This window comes from Hyperolius riggenbachi, chromosome 6, assembly GCF_040937935.1.
Source record: "Hyperolius riggenbachi isolate aHypRig1 chromosome 6, aHypRig1.pri, whole genome shotgun sequence".
NCBI classification, from domain to species: domain Eukaryota; kingdom Metazoa; phylum Chordata; class Amphibia; order Anura; family Hyperoliidae; genus Hyperolius; species Hyperolius riggenbachi.
In genome coordinates, this window is record NC_090651.1 from 274,521,883 (window position 1) to 274,534,889 (window position 13,007).

Sequence of the window (13,007 nt, forward strand, 5' to 3'; positions counted from 1 at the left end):
ATTTGCAGAATTTATTTTACAAGCAATAAAATGTTTTCCATACACCCCTTTAGTCTTGTTTTCTGTACAACAAAGCCCAGCAGAATGTGATCTGAGTGATGCCTTTACAGAGCCCTGCTGAGCCAGGTATATGCTGCTGTTTGCCGGGGATAAGCACTTTTCTGAAGTAAAGACGTGTGACATTTTGGTACATAAATGTGTACAGATAGAAATCCCATGTATGCTGCTGAATACTCAAGGAAGATTTCCATGGTGCTTTGCGCTGCATGGAAACGAGCCCTGAGCCCACAGTTGTGTTTGCTTTTCAGCATCTGTAAGGCCTCGTTCACACTAGGCAATGCAGATGCAACACGCACGATTGCACTGCCATCTGCATGTTGTGTGCTGCTGATCCCATTTATTTTAGTGAATGGAATTAGTGCTGCACTTTGACAAAAATGCATGCAACAGTAAGTGCATCTCACTGCTGCACAGCGCATATAATTTCAGCACAAATAAATCTCTTTATGTCAAACTTGATCGTAGCAAAAAAGTTTCTGTACCGTGTTAGCCAAACAAATTATATAGGTAGAAAAAACAATGTTTTGTAAAAAAATAAATAAATACCTTTTTAATGACAGTTAAATGATGCAAGCTTTCTGGGATCTAGTCCCCTTCTTCAGGCATATTTCCAGATGTTAGCTGAAGTAAAACACTGATTTACCTGCATAAGTGTTTTACTTAAAGAGAACCAGAGATGAAGCAACCTCATGTATTTTACCTTATAAATCAGTGGGAACATGACAGTAAACACCTAATCTGCTCTTTGTTACATTGTTCTCTGTTTAATTTGCCTGTTATCACCTCTAAGATAAGAATCCCGACTAAGCAGTCGGTCTGGCTTTGCTACAGAATAATTATAGCTGAGACTGTGTTCTTTGCTGTCTTCAAGTCCAAGCCTGCCCCCTGCTGGCTTTGCTCAGAAATCATTATAGCTGAGTCATTATAGCAAAGCCAGAATCAATGCTCAGTCCGGGATTCTTATCTCAGCTAGATAACAGACACTTTTAGCAGTGAGGATGGAACAGAGAGCATGGTAAATGTTTTCTCTAATGTTCCCACTGATTTCTATGGTAAAATACACAAGGGTGCTTCGTCTCTGGTTCACTTTAAAGAGAATCTGTATTGTTAAAATCGCACAAAAGTAAACATACCAGTGCGTTAGGGGACATCTCCTATTACCCTCTGTCACAATTTCGCCGCTCCCCGCCGCATTAAAAGTGGTTAAAAACTGTTTTAAAAAGTTTGTTTATAAACAAACAAAATGGCCACCAAAACAGGAAGTAGGTTGATGTACAGTATGTCCACACATAGAAAATACATCCATACACAAGCAGGCTGTATACACCCTTCCTTTTGAATCTCAAGAGATCATTTGTGTGTTTCTTTCCCCTGCATCTCTCATGCACTTAAGTTTCAGGCTGCTCTTTTCTTCCTGCAAACAGCTTTGCCCTTGTCTGAATTTCCTCAGTATGTGAAAGCCCAGCCAGCTCAGAGGACGATTTATCCAGCTTGTAAAAGATAAGAGAGCAGAGAGAAGCTGCACTATTCTAAATATCACACAGGCAGTGTGCAGAGAGGGGCCTGAAAGGGGGAGTTCATAGCAGAACCACAACACTAAGGAACTTGGCAGCGTTCCAGACACAGGCTGACAAGTCTGACAGGGGAAAGATACATTGATTTATTACAGAGACTGTGATAGCAGAAAGTGCTACAGTAAGCCAGAACACATTAGAATAGCTTTTGGAACTTGTAGGATGATAAAAAACAGGATGCAATTTTTGTTACGGCGTCTCTTTAAGCTAACATCTGGAAATATGCCTTAAGAAGGAGACTAGATCCCAGAAAGCTTGCATCATTTAACTCTGTTAGCCATTAAAAGGTATTGTTTTTACAAAACATTGTTTTTTCTACCCATGTCAAACTTGCAAGTCCACACAACTCTTCAAGTGCACACTAAACCAGAGTAGACAGTAAAATGCATTTAAAAAATAACTCAAGACCGTTAATGGTTTAAATGTTTTTATTTCGACCAAAAATAGTAAAAAATAGATCTTCGTAATAAACATGGATTTTATTGGGTGGAGCATTTTATGATTTAAGATGCAAGTGAGAGTTAACCTCTGCAGCGGGTGGATGAATCATATGCATAAGATGTGAAGATCTTATTATATGAAGGGGAGAGGCTGTGTGTGGACTGAAGGCAGGGAATAAGGAATAGAAAAGCCTTAAATGCATGTGGGCAGTGTTGGGGCATTCTCTGTCTCAGAATGGTATCACTAATGGTTGCTGGGGAATGTCTTAAAGATGTTTTTTCTGTTATTACTGTATTGGTGCTTTCTAGAATGAATTCCTTGGCAAGCCCAAAGAGGAGAGTGAGAAGTGTTATGATAGGTGAGCAATTGGCTCTCAAACAGCCACCACTAATCCTGTTTCACAGGACCCCATGTCAAGTCACACTTCACTGTGTCAGAAAATATGAATAGTGTGTACTGACCACTTCTCTGAAAGGTGAATTAAAGTGATTTTCACCATGAATCCCTTGTTGCTGTTGATGCTTGAGATTGGAGTGGCTGTACTTGAGTCTCTTTTGCCATGAAAAAAGTAGCATAGCTAGAAGGACCAGATTTTTTTTAACCCTCTCACTGCTGCAGATTTGCTAGGGGGCTTTTAGGGCAGTGAAGAGTTCAGCAATTCTCTCCTCCTCAATGGGTTTAACTGATGATTTGTCTTGGGCGGCCATAGCCCGTCATGCCAGCCTGAGAGGCTCCTTGGTTGCTACCCATCTGCAGACCAATCACGTTCTTTCCTTGCTTCAGCTTATCGTCAGAGAAATCTCGTTTTTGTTCCTGGGCTTTTCTGGAGAAAGAGAAACAGTCACTGTCTTCGAATCCAACATAACAAAACTATGAAGGGTTAAGAAGAGAAAAAAAATCACACATGCAATGGCAATTTTTTGATGTTTTGACCACTTACTTCATGAACCACGAAGGGTCACCTTGATATTGGCCATCATCTTTTGTGACTGCTATACTTCCAAGAGCAATTATTGTCCTCTGCACAGCAGCCAGATCTTTACCTGTAAAGATATTACTATGGTTAACCAAAGACCCATAAAAAAAATCTAAATTACATGCTTTTACACTTTACATGGTTTTAGTGAAATTCTACCTTTGCCATAAGCAATCCCTTCATTTTGGCCCTACAAACCACTGTTATTACTGTATATGTCATACTTTATTTCAAACTGCGTACCTTGCTTCTGAGCACACAATTGCCCAGGCCCTCCATCAGCCACTCCGTCATGATCCTTGGCAGTAATGCCATATTGTTGATATCCAGCTGCCTACCACATCACACTATTAATGTTATTTCAACTGGTGGACTTACTAGAAGCAATAGGTTTTTAATCAAGATTATACCATTTTTTGGATAACTTAAAAAGAAAGTTTTAGCTATCGACCGATAAGCCTTCTTCAGCAGTCCCATATGCTGGCACTAGAGTTAGACACAAATGCTTCGAGAGTGAATTGCTTTCTACGAAGTTCAGAGAGGTAAATGCAAAACCTATTGTTTTACACTTGGACTGGGTACTATGGGCAGCAACAAAGAAAATAGTTTTGGAATTCTTGGCTGGCATTTTCTTCACTACTGTATTTTCATAAAAAAAAATTTTAACTAATATTTTATTTAAGTTTTGTTATTATTGACTACAACATGGGCTAAATAACACACAGCCCCATCTAATAGCCATAAGAGAACTGGAAATAAAAAAAGGAGATTGCAGGGCAATACATCGGGGGGGGAGGGGAGTGCAGTGTAGGGTGCCAGCTAATTGAGATCAGTAGCTCCCTCCTGCGTGATGCCACCACCCATAGCTGCTACAGTGCAACTGGCAGCATTCCAGAACTGCACATAAAGAGAAACTGTGACCAAGTATTGAACTTCATCCCAATCAGTAGCGGATTCCCCCTTTCCCATGAGAAATCTTTTCCTTTTCTCAAAGGGATCATCAGGGGGCTCTGTATGGCTGATAGTGTTGAAACCCCTCCCACAGTGTGATGTCAGGACCATGGTGCTGACATCACCCTGTGGGAGCCTTGTTGCATTGTGTGAAATAACAGCTGTTTCCAGCTGCCAAAAAAGCAAGTAGCAGCTACTTCCACTGACCTCACCTGCCAGCAGTGATAGATGTCAGAATATAAATCAGGGGGAGGAAAGATTTTACAATGTGCAAACACTGACTAAATCGTTTATACGTAATTATTGTAAAAATTAAGCTCTTTTGTTCATTATGTTATTTTCATTGGAGTTCCTCTTTAAGTCTTGGATCAGAGACCTACTACACATGACCTAGGACATTGATTCCACGCCAGCCCGGTCCCTGGCATTAAGAGGGTTGAATGTTCAATTAGCTGTTATATTAGCCCACCATATCAGGTGAGAACTGTGTATATGGCCAGAGGCCCTTCATACTTCCCACTGCGTACTCTTTTTCAATATAGAAGAGAGGGAAAGGGATGAGAGTAGGGAAATTACCACATGAGAGAACAGAGAAACAAAACATAGGTCAGGAGTGATCAAATACCCCATCTTAATTTACCGTAATTATTCAGCTTAGGCCTTTTGAGTATGCTGTGTATTACCTCCAATCACTTACTGAATTTTGGGGGAGCATCTATGGCTCATATAAGACAAGTGAGGGTTGCAACTATTTCCGTATAATGGCAATTCCTCATAAGTATGGTCCACGTTTACTGGATTACTTAGCTCTCCACTGTTCCCCAACCCAGAAGAACTTCAGCAATGCAACCCCATTATTCCACAGGATGATTTTATCATTGGTAAAAGGAAAATTTCTGGTTTAGTAAGGAAGCAGGAAATATCAAAAGGTAATTTAAAAAAAGCAATCCTTTGTTGTTGGGTACTACCTGCTGCTGTTATTAATCAACAAAATTCAATACATTTTGACTTTAAAAAAAAAAAAAAAAAAAAAACAATCCTTTGTGCGATAGATGAAAAGCTGTACAGTCAAATCAATCTTCATCTTTAGGGTAAAGATATTTATTTAATTGTTGCTGTACTGAAGCATTTTAGGAAACAATGCTGTTAGGTTTTACATTTTTGAGTCTTTTGGTAATTTGGTTTTAATAAAGTAACTATTGGAACTGATGCATTGAATTGAATGACTGCAAAAATTATATTTAACTCGTGAAAAATGTTAAAAAAAATGTTAAAATTTAACATACATGTAAATTCCAGAGTAAAATGAGCCATACATTACTTCTCTCCTATGTGGCTGTCACTTACAGTAAGTAGTAGAAATCTGATATTGCCATTAGATTTTGGACTAGCCCATCTACTCATGGGGGTTTCCCAGGGCTTTCTTTATTTTTCTAAGCATTTCGTGAATGGCAGTTGCTCCATCCAACTGCCAAAAAAGTTGGCAGCGAGCAGAGAGGCTGGCCAGCATCATTGTATAAGCCTTTTTCAGGGAATGTCTTTATAAAGAATAAAGGCCATGCTGTGAATCCCCCATGAAGAGATGGACTAACCCAAAACATGTTGGTAATATCAGATTTCTACTACCTACTGTAAGTGACAGCAACATAGGAGAAAAGTAATGTATGGCTCATTTTACTCTGGAAAAAATATACTTCTTATTGGTATGTGTTTTACATTTTAAGGTTTTCACGTCAGTTCCTCTTTAACCGATTCCGGCCCGACGCAGTACAAATCTACGGCGGGCGGGGGGGGGGCGCTGCGGTCCTGTCCGGACGTATCTTCTACGTCCCATTGACTGCACGCCCCCACCATTCCCGTCGCGTTCAACCCGCCGAAATTCGCATGCTCTGCCGCCTCTATGACGGCAGAGCACTGTGAGCCGGGCAGGAGCCGTTTTCATTGGTTCCTGGCCCTGTCTTTCATGTAAGCAGCTCCCATTGGCTTACATGGAAAAACAGGGTCAGGAGCCAATGAGAGCGGCTCCTGACCCGCTCATATGACTCCTCAGTCATAGAGACGGAACAGTCTGTATCCTGGAGGTCCCGGTGGTTGCGGCGGTAAGGTGCGGCGGTAAGGTGCGGTGATTCGTCGGAAATCCGCGGGGATTGGACCAGCGGTCTCTGGTCCTTAGGTGCCCAGAGACCGCTGGTCCGAAAGTGGTAACATTGTTGCTTTTTTGCAATCACATTGTTTTTGCTAATAATGCTTATGAAGCATACAGGGGAATAAAGCCATGCTAATTATTTTACTTACATAATTTACCGTAACGTATGCTGTGTACAAGCTTTGTTTAAAATCCAAGACTAAGCAATGTAAACCTTGTGATAGTAATTCTAATTAATTTACAAGTACCATATATGATCGAATATAAGTCAGCCCTGTGTATAAGTCACCCCTAAATTTAGCCCTCTTAAGCTGAGATTTTATAATGGCTCAAGTATAAGTCTACCCAACAAAGTTAATGGTGACACTTCAGGACCAGGAAAGGTTAATGGCACATGTGAGGATGAGGAGGGATTAACAGCTGTATTGCTAGTCCCCAATTACAACAACCCTCCTAGTCCCCAAATGCAGCCATTGTACCTGGAGGCCCCCCAAGTGCAGCCATTAACAGCAGAACAGGGTGGGCAAGATGCTTGGGGAATATGAGGGGTTAGTTTTATTATTCATATACGGTACACACTGCAATAGTAGATGGCCCTCAAGGGCCACCAGACAAATTTATATGATGAATGTATATGTGCAGTAGATTAAGGTAGCTTTACCAATAAGACAGGGGCTGGATATATATATTATATATATGCGTGTCTTGTTCGCTCAAATGCTATGACGGATTTCAACGAAACTTGTTATACAGATTCCTCTCTACTTGGGAAGATATGTTCTGGGGGTCTCATGCCTCCCCTTACCCCCTGCAAGCCTGAGCAAAACCACGAACAGCCAATCAGATTTCACCTATTCACATCAATGGGAAACATTTAAAAGGCTGCAATTCTCACAGCAATAAAGCCAGAGTCCCCAAACTTGGCACAGTTGGTCACTTGATAACCGAGGTTAAAAATTTAGGTAAAGTGGGCATAAATCAAATTACAGTCATTCAAAACAGACAATCAAATTGTTTGTTTGATTTCATGGAAAAATGTAAACTGCTTCCATTCTCACATTGATGCCAAGGACCTCAAAGCTCACAGACTTGGTCATTGAGTTACTGTGTGATGAGGTTAGAAAAAGTAGTTGGACCCAACAACAACCACATACATACCCAGGCAACGCCGAGTCTTCAGGTAGTTAAAGATAGAGTAGTTCTCAAGGGCACCTCTCTCTCCTCCTCATGCCTATATTACATTGCTACTGCAGCAGAATGTGCACACAGAATCACACCACTTCTTTTGTCATTTCCTCTCTTCAGTGTGGTCAGTGTGCATTAGCAGTTCTCCATCGGCTCCCAGTGACATCATCCGGAGCCAACAGAGAGACGATGTGCATATGAGCGGCACTGAGGAGGAGATGAAGGGCCCGGAATAAGTATGCGCATTTCGCTGCTGTAGCAATATAATATAGGCACAGGGGAGGAGAGAAGGGCGGGCACTCTTAGGAGACAGAGAGAGAGGCAGCCCCCCTCCCCCAATTACTAACATCTCGGCTATAAGTCACAAATTCAGGTGTGACTCCTAGATAAGGCAACCCCCAAACTTCCCTATTAAATCAGACCTAAATTTCTTGACTTGTAACCGAGTAAATCCGAGTAGTAGTTTTTAAAATATTAGATATCTGTAAAAAAAAAAAAAAGTAAAGTATTAAGAGTAAAACCTTCTTACCAGTGACAGCAATAAACATTGGATATATATACAGTGGAGGAAATAATTATTTGACCCCTCACTGATTTTGTAAGTTTGTCCAATGACAAAGAAATGAAAAGTCTCAGAACAGTATCATTTCAATGGTAGGTTTATTTTAACGGTGGCAGATAGCACATCAAAAGGAAAATCGAAAAAATAACCTTAAATAAAAGATAGCAACTGATTTGCATTTCATTGAGTGAAATAAGTTTTTGAACCCTCTAACAATAAAAGACTTAATACTTAGTGGAAAAACCCTTGTTTGCAAGCACAGAGGTCAAACGTTTCTTGTAATTGATGACCAAGTTTGCACACATTTTAGGAGGAATGTTGGTCCACTCCTCTTTGCAGATCATCTCTAAATCCCTAAGGTTTCGAGGCTGTCTCTGTGCAACTCTGAGCTTGAGCTCCCTCCATAGGTTTTCTATTGGATTAAGGTCCGGAGACTGACTAGGCCACTCCATGACCTTAATGTGCTTCTTCTTGAGCCACTCCTTTGTTGCCTTTGCTGTATGTTTTGGGTCATTGTCGTGCTGGAACACCCATCCACGACCCATTTTCAGTTTCCTGGCAGAGGGAAGGAGGTTGTCGTTCAGGATTTCACGATACATGGCTCCGTCCATTTTCCTGTTAATGCAATTAAGTTGTCCTGTGCCCTTAGCAAAAAAACACCCCAAAGCAAAATGTTTCCACCCCCATGCTTGACGGTGGGGACGGTGTTTTGGGGGTCATAGGCAGCATTTTTCTTCCTCCAAACACAGCAAGTTGAGTTAATGCCAAAGAGCTCTATTTTGGTCTCATCAGACCACAGCACCTTCTCCCAGTCACTCACAGAATCATTCAGGTGTTCATTTGCAAACTTCAGTCGGGCCTGCACTTGTGCCTTCTTGAGCAGGGGGACCTTGCGAGCCCTGCAGGATTTTAATCCATTGCGGTGTAATGTGTTTCCAATGGCTTTCTTGGTGACTGTGGTCCCTGCTAATTTGAAGTCATTCACTAACTCCTCTCGTGTAGTTCTAGGATGCTTTTTCACCTTTCTCAGAACCATTGACACCCCACGAGGTGAGATCTTGCATGGAGCCCCAGAGCGAGGTCGATTGATGGTCATTTTGTGCTCCTTCCATTTTCGAACAATCGCACCAACAGTTGTCACCTTCTCTCCCAGCTTCTTGCTAATGGTTTTGTAGCCCATTCCAGCCTTGTGCAGGTCTACAATTTTGTCTCTGACATCCTTGGACAGCTCTTTGCTCTTTCCCATGTTGGAGAGTTTGGAGTCTGCTTGATTGATTGATTCTGTGGACAGGTGTCTTTTATACAGGTGACTAGTTAAGACAGGTGTCCTTAATGAGGGTGACTAATTGAGTAGAAGTGTCTAACCACTCTGTGGGAGCCAGAACTCTTAATGGTTGGTAGGGGTTCAAAAACTTATTTCACTCAATGAAATGCAAATCAGTTGCTATCTTTTATTTAAGGTTATTTTTTCGATTTTCCTTTTGATGTGCTATCTGCCACTGTTAAAATAAACCTACCATTGAAATGATACTGTTCTGAGACTTTTCATTTCTTTGTCATTGGACAAACTTACAAAATCAGTGAGGGGTCAAATAATTATTTCCTCCACTATATATATATATATATTTTCTCAATCTAAATATGATTTTAAGAAAATGTATTTAATAAAACATTTTGTAACATAACTGGCTTCTGTTAAGCGGAGAGACAGTCTCGTGTGCCAAGTTAGATAAAATCAAGACTTGTTAAATTAGCAGGAAGCGGAATCGATATTGAAAGAGATTTTGTTTGAATATTCATGCCGGAAATCCAGGAGTACGTGGCATAAATTATTCAATATACTACATAAAGTGTGCTGTGGAAAACATCAGCACTATGTACTTATGAAGCTGGAAATCAGCTGATTGTTAGAAAGTAATTTCATAGTGATAAAGGCGTATGCTATAATAGAGAACAGAGGTGCTTGATTCACCTACTCACCAGTTTAAAGTGGTATTTTTCTGCAAACGGTACAGTATGTATTTGCAATAACAGTCTATGGGTCATATTTTGCTATCTTCTCTAGCAAGAAACATTGTTGTGGCTGGAGATTCATTGCTCCATTCAAGTTCATAGAACTTCAAGTTACCAATTTTGGGCAATTACAGTACATGTGATCAATCACTGATCAGCAGTGACCAATATATGATTGCTACTTTATAAATAGGGCATCATAATAGTGGCTTACCACTTTTTATAAATAGCCCCCCCCCCCCAATTGAAGTTCCTTAATTGTTTTACTGACAGCTGTGTGCTGTACACGTCATTCACAATACTGCCCTAACTTTTACATGTGGACTAAGACTCCGTCCACACTATATGTGGTTGCAGAACGCAATCTGCGGTCTGGGCTCTGGTTTTGAAAAACCAGAACGTTTTTGCACTTTTGCAGCACGTTTCCAGTACGTTTCCAGTCCGTTCAAAATCAGTGGCGGTGGGTGGGAGGGCCGTCATTCTGGAGGGGGTAGCAGGCAGGAAGGGGGACTGTGGGCACATCGGCAGGGATCCCCCTTCCCTGCTCCTCCTCCTCCTCCTCCTCCTCCAGCTAGTTTCTTTTAAAATGTATCAATATCAGCAAGCGGCAAACTTACTCACTTCCTTGCGTTCCACCGCTCAATATGTCACTTCCTGCATTGCCGCCCTCTGTACTTCAGTGGACGGCATTGCAGGAAGTGACGCGGCAAGCATTGGGATGCAAGGAAGAGAGTAAGTTCCCCGCTCGCTGATATTGAAACATTTTAAAAGAAATAAGCTGGAGGGGGAGCGGGGAAGGGGGGTCCCAGGTGAGGGAGGGTGGGGTCTGACCCTCCTTCCTGCCTGCTTCCTCCTCCAGCATACCTGGGGACACCATGTTATTGAGGGGAGGAGCAGGCAGTAGGCAATCCGGATCGCCCTCCGTTTCTGTGTCTGTAGAGGGAGATCGTTTTTGCATTGCATGCCACTACCCCTCCATGTATCCGGCTCTGTGAAGTTCCGACTAAGTCCAGACTCTCCGTTTTTCAAAATGGATCGCCGGATCTGTTTGTAAGTGAAGACGGCTGTTATTTTTAACATTGGTATCCGTTGCTCCGGTTTTGGTCCGGGCCCAAAAACAGAGCCACGGATATGTTTTAACAACAAGTCTGAACCGGCCCTAATGCTAGTGGATCACAGTTATCATTGTAACATTTCAAGCTAATCTACAAGAGGTAATTTTATGCAGGAGAATAATGTGACCTCTTGCTGACATAAACCTCTTTTCCACAAATTAGAATCTGTGGCAAAGTATTCCAAAGATCTAGATATGCAGAGCATCGGATAAGTTGTGTATTTTATTCACAATACATGGACATCAAACAGGCAGTAGAACTACAACTGTTAATCCAGTCAGAAGAAATGAAGGCTGCACTGCAGCAAGCAAGGCGTTTGGCAAACTGAGTGTCACAAGACATTGGGTTGAGAGTGAGGTGGTTGCCCAGTGATGATGCAGAGAAGATAACAGCTGTTTTGTGTTACAGGACGCTTGTTTACAAAGTTGGAGTGGCTATAAATAAGCAGGGCTGTGGAGTCGGGCAATTTTGGGTGCCTGGAGTCTGAGTCGGGAAAAAATGCACCGACTCCGACTCCTAATGAATTTGTAACTGTAATTAAAATAGAAAATATGATAAAATGTTCTATTTATCAGATAATAGTCATTCAAAATAATGTATATATAAAGTATATATACAGTAATAGCTGTGCTTAGTCCACAAAAATGAAATAAACCAATCAAAATTATTTACTTGTGCTGCTTCAATAAAGCAGTCCCCGTATTTTTAAAGTCAGATATACATATCTGATTGTGACTGTATATATGATGTGTACACAGGAATCTCTTATATATACTAAATAACATCTATGCTGTAAGAATAAAGCCTGGTGTGTAGCCGTGTCACTAATAGAGATGGTCAATGAGATGCAAATAATTCTGCACTGATGCTGATTTATGCAAATGTATGCACTCCCTTTGCTGATGAAATCAAATAATTTGATATGTTGTTAAATTTGGTTTGGTGACTACAAATTAAAGGGTACCTGAGACGGATGAAAAGTAAAGTTTTATACATACCTGGGGCTTCCTCCAGCCCCCTTCAGGCTAATCAGTCCCTCGCTGTCCTCCACCACCCGGATCTTCTGCTATGAGTCCTGGTAATTCAGCCAGTCAGCGCTGTCCGGCCGCATGCCGCTCCCACAGCCAGGAGCATTATGCACCTGCGCAATAGTGCTGCACAGGTGTAGTATGCTCCTGGCGGCGGAGTGTGTGCATGCGCACTACGCCCGACTGGCTCAAGTACCTGGACTCATAGCAGAAGATCCAGGTGGTGGAGGAGGACAACGAGAGACTGATTATTCTGAAGGCGGCTGGAGGAAGCCCCAGGTATGTATAAAACTTTAATTTCATCTGTCTCAGGTTTCCTTTGTTACACAGTAGTACTATACTCTACATATGCACTCCCCACAGAGCTGCAGGGAATCCACTGAGAATGTTGTGCACATTGAACACAGAGGTGTTGTCTGTCACCCATAAACCTTGTTCAGATTGTGCATGAAGAATGTGTAATAGAGGAAGAATCCCCTCATTCCCCTGCAGAGTACCTGCACATCACTCTTACATGTACCCACACTTACATTGCCTAGGGCCTGATAGATGTTCTTTGTTCCGGTTTGTACCTTTTACAAGTACTCTTACCAAGGACTAGTTTTAGTCTAAAGGGAATAAATATAGTAGTCTACATATCCTTCTCACTTCAGTTGTCTTGTAAAATTCCTAAACGTTGGCAGTTAAGAGACGAATTTCATGTTACATACTTTTAATCAACAAAATTGTAATATGCAAATTAAAGGAGTCGGAGTCGAGGAGTCGGAGTCGGTGGAATCCCAAACTGAGGAGTCGGAGTCGGTGGATTTTTGGACCAACTCCACAGCCCTGTAAATAAGCACCTTGTAACAGAAAACAGCTGTTCCTTATTTCTTCTGATTGGATTCCCGCTTCTACGCATAGTTGTGGCTTAGCACGCCATGGCAAGGGGGTTTGCCCCACAGTGGCTTGTGCAA

At 41.7% G+C, this 13,007-nt stretch overlaps 1 protein-coding gene across 1 annotated transcript in view; it reads right to left on the reverse strand.

Annotated features, from left to right (window-relative positions):
- Positions 1 to 2,044: 2,044 nt before the first annotated feature.
- TAGLN (transgelin) overlaps positions 2,045 to 13,007 on the reverse strand; it is a 48,234-nt gene continuing 37,271 nt past the window's right edge. Inside the window, exons 4-5 of the mRNA XM_068240901.1 lie at positions 3,016 to 3,118; positions 2,045 to 2,898 (exon numbers count right to left, since the gene is read on the reverse strand). Of these exons, the coding sequence (XP_068097002.1) occupies positions 2,754 to 2,898; positions 3,016 to 3,118 (248 nt within the window). The 3' untranslated portion in view covers positions 2,045 to 2,753. The remainder of the gene's footprint in view (positions 2,899 to 3,015; positions 3,119 to 13,007) is intronic.